This window comes from Topomyia yanbarensis, chromosome 2 (genome assembly GCF_030247195.1).
Source record: "Topomyia yanbarensis strain Yona2022 chromosome 2, ASM3024719v1, whole genome shotgun sequence".
Lineage (NCBI taxonomy): Eukaryota > Metazoa > Arthropoda > Insecta > Diptera > Culicidae > Topomyia > Topomyia yanbarensis.
Window position 1 is genome coordinate 310319108 of NC_080671.1, and position 15441 is coordinate 310334548.

Here is a 15441-nt window from a genome sequence, read left to right on the forward strand (position 1 = left end):
TAAAACAACAAAGATTTCCGATTTACATAAGTATACCTTCTGTTTGATTTTCCGTACCCGTTTTCCAAGGCGGTTTTCTAGAAATTACGTATTTTTGGCATGAATTTTTGATACTAACGTGCCACAGAAATTGTTAGAATGTTTGTTAGAATCTTAAAAAATCTATATATATTACATTACATCCACATTCTTCGACTTATCTATCGCCGTAATCAAAATACTCGATTTTTCGATCAAGCAGGTCACCTCACAGTGGGACGAGCCCGGACTTAAGTCCACATATAAATGTTATGCGATATTCTCGCTAGTATTTTTCTTCTATCAGCTGAGCAATCAGAGATTGCGAGATTTTAAGTGATTTGAACGTAAAAAGAAATTTTTGGCAGCTTTATTAAGGGCGTAATTCAAGTGTTTTTTGCATAATTTGACCATAGGAACTACATCCGGTTATTTTCGTTTTTCAAAGAAATGGTTGATTTTATGCATTGCATTACTTCACCAAAATTATCGGTGTGATAAATTAGGGTACTAGCGGCTGCTCGTTCGGTAGGCCATGCGCGAATTAAGGAAAGTAATATTGCGCTATGTACTACAATTGAAATGTTGCATTCCACTAAGTCGCTCAAAATAGTGTAAAAAAAGTTATTTTTCTGCAATTTCACCAAATCATTTAACTCTCAGTGGTGCTTATCACCAGCTGCAATAAGGTCTGGCAGATTTGTTCTAATCCAAACTGACTAGGTCAACATCAAACGAGATCTTCCGGAGTTGATACTACTCCGGCAGCGATCCATAGCTGGGCTAGGGAGGTGAGTTTTTCTCCTTTGTTGCGAAATGAAAATTTGTTGGTGATGAATAACCGACACCACATAGTGTGATGCCGTAGCTCTGCCTCCTTTGCCCTCGTTTTCCTGTTAGTTGTGGAGGAGAGCAATACTCGTTCGACTTATCCTCCACAGTGCGAGTAGCTGGTGCTTTTGTGTTCTTGGCACTTAGTCGGGGAAGTGAAATACTACACCACATAAAACCGATAAAACCGTTCTCAAACGTGAAAAAAAATACAGCTTTACTTTAACGTAGTAATAAAAAGCGATTAAAGTGCTCTAAAATGCCGAGCAATCGCTTTGATTCCAATTTCTGTTTCGTTCAATTCAAAATCCTCCACCCCCCAGATCAGTGAAAATTTCCGAGTCAAAGCCTGTCCAGAGGTGGCAACTTTATTCACGGCCGGGAATCTATCTTCTGTAATTTTTTACCTAAAGCCAAAAAACAAAAGTTTAATCGATTCCCCTAGAACGATAGAAAGCTACGATATTTTGATTTTTCGCGAAATGACACTTTTTAATGGAAAAACGCTGAAAATTTCATAAAAATCGATGCAAATCGATACATAAAAATTATGCAAAAAAAAAAATTATCGCCATGAAATTTGAATAAACGCTATTAATGATATGTGCTTCAAATATGCGCAATATTTTTTTACAATTTTTGAACCAGCCGGTTTTTTCTTAGATAATGCATTTAATGAAGAACTTAAATATTTTATTCACAAAACATTAGTATTATTTAAAGGACATTTTATTTTATTTGATTTTAAATTTCTCGCAAAGATGTTGTCCCATACTAATTTGACCGACATCCGAAGATGTTGATTTGAGCGTTTTTCTAAGGCCTACCACTGTCCAATGTAGTATGTGTTATCAAAAACATCGCGAAACATAATATTGTAAATGTTCTCAATCGATATAATATCCGAAGAGAGTGATAAGTGTTATCTCATCACACTGTTAAGTGGATTAAACTCGTTTTTGTTTTAGAGGTTTGCAGTGATCACCATTGCAGACCTACAGATCAACCAAAATTCAAAAAATAAAAAAAAAAATCAATTAGTATATGAGTATTCCTCGTACCTTAACGATTAGTTGAATAAATAATACTTTTTTCCTGCATTGGGGAAAGTTTTTCATAAAAACCGGTATTTTAAGCTATAAAAATTGTATTAAAAATTCTCATCCACAAAATAAAAATTTATGCATAAAAACGGAATCGTTAAGGTACGAGAAAAATTAATTACGATCAATTGAAAAAAAGAAGAACATCGGTTGAGTGTTTTTTCGGCAATCGTGATCACGGAAAAACCATTTTAGGAAAAACGACATTTCAAGATAATCGATTTTAAAATTTCACAAGGAGTTGTACATTCAGATTATGCAATAAAAAATCCGATTCTTGGAAAAATAAAAAGGTATGTAACCCCTTAAACAACGGTAACAGCAACATAGTACGAGATTTAAGGCTGTTGATTTGAACATTGCATATGGTGCCCACAAAAATGAAATTATACTGAGTCTATGAACTCGAATCAACAAGATTGCTGTAAGATTTTCAAACTGATTTACGACAATGGAGGAAGCTAACGGATGTAGAGAAATTATAATAATGTGAATGAGATTACGTTACTGACCCTTGAATGGAGGCCGAGTTTGACAGCAATCCTCCGTCGATGCTCTCCCGGGACATCTCGTCTGCCATTTTCACTTTGAGCTGGTGACCAAAGGAGTTGATATCGGATACTGAATTTGGCGTGATAGGCTTCGAAGAACCGTTTGTGTTGGTAGTAGCAGTTGTATTTGTGTTGGTATTGTTAATATTGGGTATCGAGTTGGCCATTCCATTCGGTAGCGGTTGGATCGGTGTTGTTGTGTTTGAACCAACTGTGTTCCCACCGTCACATTCGTTCTCATTGATGTGATTAGCCGACAGTTCTACTTCGCTTTCGTTGATTTTGTTATCATTCCCTTCATCGGTATCATTCAGTTCGTCTTCAGCGCCTTCCTCCTCGCCTTCTTTATCCAATAACGCTGCTTCTTCATCTTCATTGTAAATTACAAAGTAAGCAAATGCGAGATAAATTACTGAGATTATGAACGATGGAATGGGAATTGCCGTGGCGTACACAAGATTCAGTGTGTTCTGCCACATATCGAGGTCACTAATTACCAGACCAGGATCGACCCGTGAGTAGTAGCAAGTGAAATTTGTGCCAACTTTCCAGTACTTTTTGGTCCAAATTGTGCAGTTGAGCATCGGTGGATAACCACAGCCCTTCACGTTCGGAAACAAGCGGGCACCGCTGAAGAACCATTCCGATTCATTTCCCGCCATTTCATTCATATCATCTGGATACTCCATCAGGGTGTTATCATCTCCAATGATGGAACTAATGATACCATTTTTGTGATCACCGAAACCATTGTTCCTATCATCTACCAGCATATCACTGTAGTCGTAGTCTACGCGGATGGCTCGCTCGAACCGGTTCAGTGCCGAATCGAATCTGCTCACGCCCAACAAAGTATAGGGTGGATGTCTGTCCACGGTATAAATTTGTTTTTTTACTTCACTACTTGCTCTAGCATTATTCAAATTATTTTTTAGACTACTTTTGCTATTATCGTTACTAACACTACTATCACCAGTGATTTTTGTAGCTGTTGCTGTTGCTGCTTCAGAAGCAGCTGTGAACATTGTTGAAGGATCATCGGTTGTGGTTTCCTCTGTACCCTCAGCTGCTGCTAACTGTGCGCTCGTTTTGTAGTTGACTCGAATCTGCTGACATTCGTAAATGTCCTTGGTGCATCCTTCGCGACATGACGCCCAACTGCAGTTCTTTGCACCATACAGATGCGTTAAGTCGACGGTGACACAGAATGCAGGTGACTCATCGAATTGCATAAAAATGGTAGTGAAAGCTGGCTCAATCACAAACGGTACCAGGAACAGAAAGGCGAAAAGGCTAAAGGTGCCGAGCAGGATAAAAAATGCAGTCGTGTAAAATAACAATTTTTCGCGTAGTGTGCGTGGATCAATTTCCTCATCCATAGCCTAGCAGAGATTGCTTTAGTAGCGAGGTTGTTAATCCGGCAATGCCACCGAACTTCCACAGTAGACGACACTGACTCACAAAAGATACGTAGAAACGCAAGAAACTAATACACCTCCCAGCGTTTTCCACCGATTGGACTGTATTTTACACGCCTAGTGTGCGCCTGTGAAGAAGTTTTCCAACCTGGTTAATAATTCCACAGAATTTCCTCGGCACGTTGACATTTGAAGCGAAGGAGTTGAACAATTGCTTCTCCACACGCACACCGTCGCAGAGCAGGACCTTCGACCTGCGGGTATTGATATGATATTTCTGTCGGCGAAGAGTGCTGGAGTTGCGTTGGCATGCAGTAAAAATAAAAATTTATCAAACTTTTATCAGTTGAATTGTTTAATTATAAAGGGGCCCTGTGGGCACCCCATCCTTAGCAATCCCCCCATTGCTTGTAGGACGTCATTAGGCGACGTTTATCCAACAGAAGGAGTAATCTTTTCTCACAATACCGGTTCTTGCACGGGTAATGTAGCGTGACGGTCTATCCTCAGTATCTGTCATCAGTCAGCATCGAACAGTAATTCCACAGTGCACGATTTTTCTGCCAGACCAACAGAAATAGAAGCAATGTAGAAGTATGAACTGGTCGGGTCACTATTGACACTCGTTGAGAGAAATGTGAAATTAACGGTAACTTTACTCCAGCAAGCGGAACATTACCACTGGGGTTTTCTCGACTGATTGTTCGTCTTTTTTGCAGCAATTTACTACAAGCTACCACCAGCTAGGTTTGTTGGCACCACATTTATGTACAGTATTCAACATTCACATGGTATTCCGTTCACTCTCATTCTCTCACTGCTCCAGTCGGTGTACTCGAATTATTATTCCTTTACATAACTATTGCATGTCTTTCACTGATTTTGAATTATAAATAATTTTTATTTTCACTGGGCTTTCACAATTGCTGCACACAATGATATTGTTTTATTGATTATACCAACGAAATGAATCACGAGCAAATCTCAAACTTCTCCTCTGTCTGGCAAGTGGATGATCCATTGAAATGGATTTTACGCACCTAATCACGATTTTCGCAAGCCGTTGTTACGATTCATCAGCCAGTTATCTCATTGCCATAGGCGGCATGTGAACAATGCACCACTTTTTATCGTATTCCATTTATTTTCTCCACTTATGTAGCATACCTAGTGGCGCGACGCTGCCGTTTCCGATTTACATTCAATATTACTCACGCTTTCCAGTAAAACGTAGGGCGGTCTTTTTCTTCCTAGCTGGGTTCACATTAAATTACCACCAACCAAGACACGCAACGCCACTATAACGAGAAAATCGAAGCTGCTGTATGTAACTCTTTGATTTTTTTTTTTAATCCAGGCTGATTATGTTCGTGTGTGCATCGTCTCACAACTTGCGAGTCCCTTCGGTTTGTTCGCGATGAGCACAGGCTTAAACCATGTCACACCGCAGATCGGAAGGAAAATTCATGTATGCATTTTTAAGACGTCAAAATGGCGCTTTAACATGAAACACATCCTTTGGAAACATGAAAAACCTTTCAGTTCTAATGCATACCATTGATTTTCTGCTGCTTTCACTATCGTTTCCGGGGTATTCCAAACACACCCAAATTTGTACCCCCACTGAATGATTCTGGTTACTGGCGTTTGTTATTACCAAAACTTTGGTTTCAAGACTCACTGTGAAGCCACCATCAGAGGAAAACGTCCCACTTTCAACTTCACTGGGAGCTCCACTAGCGAAATCATCTTTGTTCAGTCTTCTTCTTCACTACTTCTTGTCACAGCTTAGAGAAAACCGAGACAGAAAGTCTGCTAGGATCGGATATAATTATCTCGGCAGAATGGAAATCGTTGCGGTTTAGGATTTCGGTGGAACAATAATCTATTCTTCGATACTATTAAATGTTATCACTCGTCATGATCCTATGTACAAAGAAAAGGCAAAAACTAAATCATCTATACAAAGATTACGGATATTATCACAATAAAATGTCCTCGCGAACTAAACACCGAGCTGTTTCAGTGACGACAACGAGGCTATGAAAATTTCCAACCTCTCTCATCTTTGCTATGACCAGAGTACGCGAGAGTGAGCATGGATTTTCTCGCGCTGTTTTCCTGATGTCTGCAGCACGATTCAACTGTCAATTGTGTGTGCGAGGAAAAGTGCCGAGCGTCTCCATCAAATGTGTATCAACAAGTGAATGGCTGGCATCCGAAAGGGGATAACCCACATTTTTCCCTAAATTTACACTTGCATTTTTTGATTAGTCCAGGTAATCCAGGTAAAGTAAAATTTGAAATTCATGCTTTGTTTTTTGGCATAATTAATCAAAATTTATGTTACGCCAATACTAAAAGCTGAAGTCCAAAAGGAGGTTCGATAAAGTATTCCTTATGAATGAATATAACAGAACACAAAAATCTTTATTCATATTACTGTAAAAAGTAACTGTATATACGGGAAATGGAGAGTGCGGCATCTCACCCGACACGGCATCTCTCCCGAAATATACTGTCGTTGATCGCATATTTGTCTATGCCTTTCTCCTATAGAAAGGCTATGCAATCACTCTGAAAATCGACTTTTCAACCGAAGCCCGGAGGGATGAGTCTTATACCCCATTCGACTCAGTTTTTCGAGTTCGAAAAATGTCTGTGTGTGTATGTGCGTGTATGAAAGTATGTTGCCTAAAATATGCACATTGGATACTCGGAGATGGCTGAACGGCTTTTCTGAAACTTAATCTCAAATGAAAGGCATAACGTTCCCATAGGCTGCTATTAAATTTCATTCAATTCCGACTTCCGGTTCCTGAGTTATGGGTTGAAGAGTACGATCACGCATGAAATTCCCATATAAATTAGTATCAGCATGTTACTTAAAGATGCAAAATCTCATAAAATGTGTTCTAAATTGCTTGGATTTATAGTTTCAGCTCACCGGTTCCCAATCAAATCCACATTGACTACTTTTGCCACCTTCGGTGAAACCGGAAATTCGGGAAAGTGAATTCACATCTGCTTCCTAGAACAGTCTGACTCTATTTCTCAAATTTGGTCTCAAATGAAAGCTACAGCATCCCTATTGACTGCTATTAAATTTCATTGGAATGGAAGTTCCAATGAAATTTAAAAGCATAGTCTGAAATATTATGTTTAAATATAGCTGGGTTCTATGCGCATAGGCCTGCTAAGCCAAGACAAGTTTCGGCTTCACTTGTGTCTCATCGGCATAAACAGAACTTCTGCTCGAACGGGACATCACGTTTGATCAGTCGTTTGATTGAAACACATAGTGTGTTTTAGTTTTAAGGGATTTGCGTCAAGCCGGCGCTAATCTATTCCGACAATACGTTAGTGTCGGTTTCTGAAGAGGCGAAGCCGAAACGCAACATAGTATGATAGCTGGGTTGTCTACAAACTTTGTTGCAATGCGACATCTTGTAGAAAACAAACGTCCATTGTTGGTTTTTCTATCAGAAACACATATTGTTAATGCTGATGCATTTGATCAGTATAGCATTCCGGGTTATAAAGTTGCTTTTTGCCTATCTCATTCCAGACATACCGGTGGAGTTGCTATTTACGCAAACTTAATGTAATTTCGGGCGATTTCAATATTGATTGGCTCAACGATCAAATTTCGAATCAGTTGAAGCAGTTGGCTGAGTTTTTCAATTTCAAGCAAACGGTTAGTGAGTTTACAAGAATTTCCAGACACAGTAGAACATTGATAGATCACGTGTATTCCAATTTTGATGGGGTTCATTCGTATGTAGAGGCCGATTGTAAAATTTCAGATCATGAGACAATTTCAATTTTGCTGGAGAGTGAACCAAACCGTGAGGAGGATAAAGTTAAAATTAAGTGCATGAAAAGATATTCGAAACAAGCCATGTCTCAACTGGTTTCGAGAAGCCTGGATTTTACGGAATTGAATGGAAATTTGGATAACAAGGCAGCTGTTCTAACTAATGTGTTAAAAGAGTGTACAAATAGTTTAATTTCTCAAAAATATATTAATTTAAATAACTCGAACAGCTGGTACTCTTTAGATCTTTTGCGCCTGAAACGTAAAAGGGATAAAAAGTACAAGAAATTTTGCAGAACTAATAGTGAACGTCTTTGGAATGGGTACACACATGCGCGAAATATTTATTCACGAGCTTTGAAAAAGACCAAATGTGAGTACATCCAAAGGAAGATCGATCAACATCAAAACAACAGCAAAGAGTTATGGAAAATCCTAAAGATACCGAGAGGGACACTCTTGCGAAACCGCTTTGAATCTAGTGTTAGCAAAATGGAAAGAGAAAATCGAGGTTAAAGAGACTATTTTTGCTGTATTTTTGGATCTGAAACGCGCTTTTGAGACAATTTCGAGACCATTACTTTTGAAAACTTTAGAGCAATTTGGTATCGGAGGGATAGCGCATAAGTGGTTTGAAAACTATTTATGTGATAGAACTCAGAAAACTAGTTCCAACGATTTTGTATCTAGTCCTCTCGGCAATCCTCTTGGAGTGCCGCAAGGTAGTGTCTTAGGTCCTATTTTATTTATTATGTATATAAATGACATGAGGCGAGTTTTACGATTTTGTGACTTAAATTTGTTTGCTGACGACACTGTTCTGTTCATTGCAGCTAAGGATATAGATGAAGCCGTGGCGCATTTGAACGAAGATGTGCATTCCCTTGCTCGTTGGTTAAAATTTGAACAATTAAAGTTAAATGTTGCTAAAACTAAATATATGATCATCTCTTCGGCTAATACTAGGCCTGACGTTAACGTTGAAATAAATGGTGAGACTATTGATCGCGTTAGTGAATTAAAATATCTTGGAATAATCATTGATGACAAGTTAACCTTTAAGTCTCACATTGACAATGTCATCAAAAAGATTGCTAAAAAGCATGGTATATTGTGTCGTCTGAAAAATGATTTAACAATTAGTAGTAAAATTTTATTATATAAATCTATTGTTTCTCCACATATTGACTTCTGCCCATCCATTTTGTTTCTTGCCAATCAAACACAAATATTGAGGTTACAGCGATTGCAAAATAGAATCATGCGATTAATTTTAAAATGTAACAGATACACTTCCTCTAGTTTCATGCTAAGCGCATTACAAAGGCTCTCTGTGAAGCAAAGAATTTATTACTTAACAATGGTGTTCATTTTTAAAATTATTAATGGAATGCTGCCTCGATATTTGTGTGATCGAATTGAAAGAGGAAGTGATGTGCATAGGTACAACACTAGAAACGCGTCGGATCCAAGAACACCAAACTTTTTATTTAGTAGATCACAGAACTCCTTGTTGTACAAAGGAATAAGTTTTTTCAATTCGATGCCTAGGCATATTAAACGTGCAGCAACATTAGCGGAGTTCAAAACACTATGTATTTCACACGTAAAATCTGCTTTGTAGACAGATTTTTTGAATTTTTATATTTTGGAGTTATTTGAATAACTATGTAATACCACGAAGATTGTATTTTTTTTCTCTTCTATTATTTGCATTTAGTCACACTAAGTTATTACATTCGCTATGATGATGATGGATTTTTGTTACTTGTTTATTAAAGTTATTAAAAAATAATGAGATGTCTACAAAAGTCTGAGCCACGCGCGCGCTAAACAGATAGAGACTAACTTGAAATCGAACATGGTGACCAGCACTAAAAGCTCATCGGGTTGAATCGGAGCTTTTAGACTTTTGTTGTGATCAGGGTCTGATTTGATGATGGAGTTGTGTTGACTTTGCTCGACAATAGAGTTAAGTTCGGTTATTGCTGCGATAGTGGTAATAACGGAGTTAGCTCGTTGAGTATGGGGCTTGATGACTCCTTCTGATAACTACTAGATATCGGGTTCAATTCCTGATCAATCAAGGATGTTCTCGGATAGGAGTATCCCTTGATTGCCTTGGGTTAATGGTAGGAGACTTTCAATAAAGGGGTCTGATGTGGATAATATAACTCGACCGGACTCTGCACTGCCACTAGGCTCGTCACTTCTCACCTTAGCAGGTGGTAGTACCGATGTCTTGGTCAGGCGGGAGGAGTCTTACAGAGAATTATCGGAAATGGAAGCTATTGGGTTCAATTCCCGATTCTATCAAGTATCTTCCCGGAATGGAAATTTTCTTGATGGACCCTGGTTGTTGGCGGAATATTCGAAATGTATCTGGTTACGTTCTTTTGAAGGAAAGCTATGTCTGCAAATTGAACCAGTCCGTTTCTTTTTGTTAACTGGTTTTGTTATGGATCAAAATATTAATTATCTTTTAGATAAATCGTTCAGCTCACACCTTTGTGGGGGTAAGAGGTGGGACCATTATCATCATCATCATCATCAAGTTTTGGTTTCCGTGTTACAGGTTGAAGTATGCGGTTACATGTGGAATTCCCATGCAAACTGGTTTAATCATTGTATCTAAATGATGTAAAACTAATTGAAACGAGTTTTGAATTGTTTGAAATTGTCGGTCCAGATCACTAAAAGCAAATCAAAGTCTCTTTGACCACATTGAGAACTGTTGAGGATCCCAGAAATTCAAGGAAATGATTAAGTTCTAAAATTATAGATTCACACTTGTTTCTCATATATTGCTAACTCGATTCTCACAATCTTAGTCTTAAATGAAGGGTATAATATACCCATTTATTGCTACCGAATTTCATTTGACCGACGTATGGAAAATGGAACAAAAAATGCGTCAGATATTGTCCTAATTGTTTAAATTAAACTACGTTGTTACACTAGTGGCAACTGTATAATGGTTCGCGTGGTAGTCTTCGTCGATACCACAACAGTACGCCAAAACCATGGTGCACCGACGTTGTACCAGGTATGCTAGAACAAACAAACTTTCTTTTAGCATGTTGAAGATCGTTCTTCCAGCTTTTTATTATCCTATGTATGTACTATTTAACAAAACTATCCGTTACAAGCAAAAAACTAACAGAATACATGCATTTTTAATGATTTACATATACTATTTTGATGCAGATTACAAACACAGCTGTGGGAATTGCACACCTTCTGTAATATCAATATACTCATCGAGAAGCCTGCCCAGATTCAAACATGGCGGAGCGATCTGTCGTAGTTTGACAGTAGTGATCGCTTCATTTCAAAACAATCGTTATTTTATATGGGACACTTTTCGAATGCCTCTGTCATGTCGGTTCGTCGGTGGTATTGGTTCCGGAGTTGAGCATATCCGTGTCCACAAATAGCATGATAAAGTCATAAGTGTGTATTGATTATAAAGTATGTATGACGTGTCACAAATGTGCACAGAAGATTTCATATATAATTGATTCGTAAAATTACCCAATGTTATTCTTTTCCATGAGATAACAGCAATATCAAGTTACAAAATGATGGTATTGGAATACAAAGTTTTCACAATTTTTCTCCTTTATTTGGGAAAAAACAATAAATAAAAGTTGGATTCATTAACAATTTGGAGACAATATATCAAACAATGTTGATAGGCGACTAGACGAAACAAAATGTTCTTCTTGTATAATCCATCATTACATTTCAGCATAATTACAAAACTAGTGGAAATCTCAAAAACAAATTTGTTCAATAATCTAGAAAACATTCAACTCGCAGAGAAAAACTTTGGTAGGAAAAGTTTTGGTCCCAAGACAAGAACCTAGCTAAAGATGATGGTTGCTCTTGCATAGGAATTACGTATGTTATGTTATGTTATCTGTTGGTTTGCCATAAACTTTTTGGCTTATAGCAAACCAACAAGCTAGGGATTGCCTGTATTATGCTGTCACAACTCGATCACTCGGAAAATTGGCGCTTGTCATAATCGTGTTTCGCTATATTCCAGTAACCCAGCAGAATTTAAAAATTCTGAAAAAGCCACATTGTAGAAATTTTCAAATTCAGTGACATGACATATCTAGCTCAGTTTACCCCAAAATGTCGTTTGTCATAAAATAGCACAACGGCGACGGTATAAGAAAATCACAATGTTTACTTCTATGCCAAAGAACCTTCCACAGAAAAAATCCAACAAAACAACGCAAAAATCAAAGAAACCCGTCATGTCATTCTTGAGTTATGCGACTACACACGGAAACCGTTTCATTTTCAGAGTTTTTTTTTCTGTTCAAAATATAATTTAAATTGAATTCTGTAGCATAAAATCCAAAGTGAAAAATATTCTAATGATTCAATTATCTCTTTGGTTCATCTATCCCTACCATTACGACCAATATTTTTTATGTTTTTAAAAGGGGTCTAGAAACGCTTTACGCAATCGTAAATGCATGCGAGGACAAATTTATAATGGGCTTCACAACACACATAAAGTGTACACAAATATTGTGGTATTTCGGTTGTGAATATTTACCGGTTTTCGGTAACAACAAAACCGGTCCTCCAAACCCTACAATTGACCCTGAAAATCCACGAAACAAATCGGAATGGTGGAAAAAGATACAAAAAGCATAGTCCGCCATTCTGATTATTACATGTCTCCTTTTAGCTCAGTCAATGTCGAGCTGAATCCGAGAAATAAAAAGAAATTGCGACTTTTTTACATTTCTCACAAGTTTAAAAAAAGTTAGATAGACACATGGATAGACTAAAATTGTAGGTCGTGTTATTATCAATCTTCCAGTTACAGACGCGAATTTTATGTGTCCTATATAGTTCGAAATTGAGCAGAATTTTTTTTTTGAAAACATTATTTTTATGATATCTTTAACCCAAAGATTGCTAATTATTTTATCGAAGGTAGAAAACATTTTTCTAATTCATAAACTCTCAAAAATTCAAACAAATTCAAATTTTTGTTTAGTCTTGTTGACATACGAAGTTTATTTTCTGACCTAATTAAGATATAGACTTTGTGTTTTCGGTAAAGTTGTAGCAAATTTTACTGCAAAGTATATTGCTGAATACACTGTGGTGATCCACCATGGTAACCGTAAGCATCATCACCGTAATCCTCATCGCTCTAGTAACTCACTTTTAATCTTACTCTGGAATCATATAATATTCCTATCTACCCAATCTACGCTACGAATAACCGATCACCTGATCGATAAATACCAACCATGCACACACACTCACACAACGTAGTAGTGAAACAACCGGACATTGATCTGTAGATAATCTGTACATAATTAAGTAGTAATAGATTGTCCACAGAAGATAACATACGCATATCTTCTGTCGTGCAAGCTTAATCCAAAAGTATCCCCAAAATACTGGTGACCCCGACGATCAATTTTGCTCTGAACAATTTTAACCCTCTATTTTCGTCAAATCTAATTTGCTACTAATTTCCATACAAATTTCAAGCGCTCCGCCGGGTCAAATCCAATCGACCCCAAATTTTGCACAGTTGTTTGGAACCCCAAATGGAACCAAAAAAGTGCTGTGCTGAAAAAACGATCATTTTGCCCCACCCTAATAGTTATGCTTGGGAGTAGGGAAACATCCTTGAATGTGCAACTCCTGGTAATCCTAAAATATTTATTGATCAATACCGGCGCCGGACAGTCCCGAACGTAGATCGCGGGAAGGCATGTTAGTCCGATACTTGCTTCGAAAGAAGACGTGACCACAGATTTTTTCACCTCAGAAAAATATTAACGACCTCGGCTGGGATTGAACCCAGGCCAACTGGGATGGGTGGCGGTCACACTTACCACTCAACCACCGGCGCCATCGCTAATGTGACTGATGGCGAAGAACACAAAAACGGTTTGACAAGTAATACATCGATAGCACAGCAAACAGTGATCGCGAAAATCAATTTTCCGGACTTTGATCTGGATGACTTGACACTTGGTATATATGTCTGGAAGCTACGTTCAGTGTAAACATAATAAATCACGACAAACAAAAGGTTTACGCAGTTTCACTTGGACCTCGTGCAGAATTCGTCCACTTCGCCATTGCTAAATGTAACAAATCTGTGAAAATGACCGCTATGAATCACTCAAGGCCATCTGAAACATTTTCGGCCATCGTAAATGCAACGTTTTTCCAGTTTGCTATCCGGAATCCCGGTGGCCAAAAATCGAGTGTTTTGCTCTCAGAAAGGCGACGTTTAGGAGAAATGGTTGTACCTGTGGCTCTGTGCTTTACCTAGTACCAGTATCGCCTCGATGCCATCCGCTCCACGCGATGAGCAAGGGAAAGTTGCCCATAAAATTATGGAGGCCCCACACAATGAAGTTGCAGCAATCAAATCTTCTGAGGCATCATATATTTCAAGTGAGGAGCAACGCATCGAAGACCTTTTCTGCCGACTGGAGGAAGCTTTCCTGGGAATTTCCCGAAACGGAGGACGTTTAGTAAATCGCCACCGACAACGTTCACCAGGACGACGTGAATCATCATGACCAAGAGCACCCTTCTGTTGGATTTGCTGAGTCCATTGCCGTTTTGTAGCCCTAGCAAAGAAGTGCGAGAAACAGAAGGCTAATAATCCCAACATTTCTTGCATTTTCCACGACAACAAGATTAACGTGTATACACGTCCTGAAAAAACTAATATTCGAGTCCTTGCCCGAACCAATAAATCTACTTAACGCCCTGGAAGTCGCACAAATGACCCACTGAACGAGCAGACCATTATTTCATCGTTTCGGATAGTCTCAGCTCCATTGAGGCCATCCGTGCGACGAAGCCTGGAAAGCACTCACCGTATTTCCTGGGGAAAATACGGGAATATCTGAGTGCTTTATCTGAAAAATCTTTCAAACAGCTGTAAAAAATCGAATGGGATTAATTGGGAATGTTTTCTTCGTGGAACAGTGAGAGGGCACTCTAAAAAATCTTCTCCTTTTAACAGATTTACCCGACATTGCCCGACCTACTTTTTTTTACTAACGAATATGTGGAAAATTGAAAAAAGTGAGCACTTTTATAAAACCTACCCAAAAATGACAAAGAAAAGCTAAAATTGAACCCAATTCTTGAGCGTTTTTTCAAAACGTCATATCTGCAATGAGTTACTCTCTTTGTTTACTTTCTCTTCTGTTAATAATTCGGTCACTTTAACATTTATCCCTCAGCTCTTTGCATAATATGCTAGTTAAAACCACCGTCTTTCGATCTGTACTGTAAAATAAGTGAAAAGTGTTATAGTGACGCCGTTAAATCGAAAGAGAGAGTAAACAAAGAGAGTAACTCATTGCAGATATGACGTTTTGAAAAAATGCTCAAGAATTGATTGTAGTTGCTGGAGTTTGCTATGAAAAGAACGATTTTGATTTATATATTGACTTTGGGTAATTAGTTTTTGAGCAATCTAAAAAATTCAGGGATAATGGCTTTCAAGCTAATAAAATGTGTAAAAAAATCACTGATTTCAAATAGTTGCATACAAAAATTTTCAAACGAAAACGCTTTTTTAAGCAATACGTTAGAGTATGTTTCGAAGAACAATTTAAGCTGAAAATATGGATAAATAAACAAAAACAATATTTTTTCTATTTTGGCCAGGATTTGAAGTTAGTTAC

General features: G+C 38.0%; 1 protein-coding gene across 2 annotated transcripts in view; it reads right to left on the bottom strand.

Moving 5' to 3' along the window:
* LOC131683549 (cilia- and flagella-associated protein 298) overlaps positions 1 to 15441 on the bottom strand; it is a 68323-nt gene that overhangs the window by 22177 nt on the left and 30705 nt on the right. The window contains exon 1 of one of the 2 annotated variants that reach the window (XM_058965606.1): positions 2465 to 5946. The exons of the other annotated variant lie outside the window; for it this stretch is intronic. Within the exon in view, the coding sequence (XP_058821589.1) occupies positions 2465 to 3882 (1418 nt within the window). The 5' untranslated portion in view covers positions 3883 to 5946. Of the gene's footprint in view, positions 1 to 2464; positions 5947 to 15441 lie in introns of those variants that run through there. 2 annotated transcript variants of the gene reach the window in all.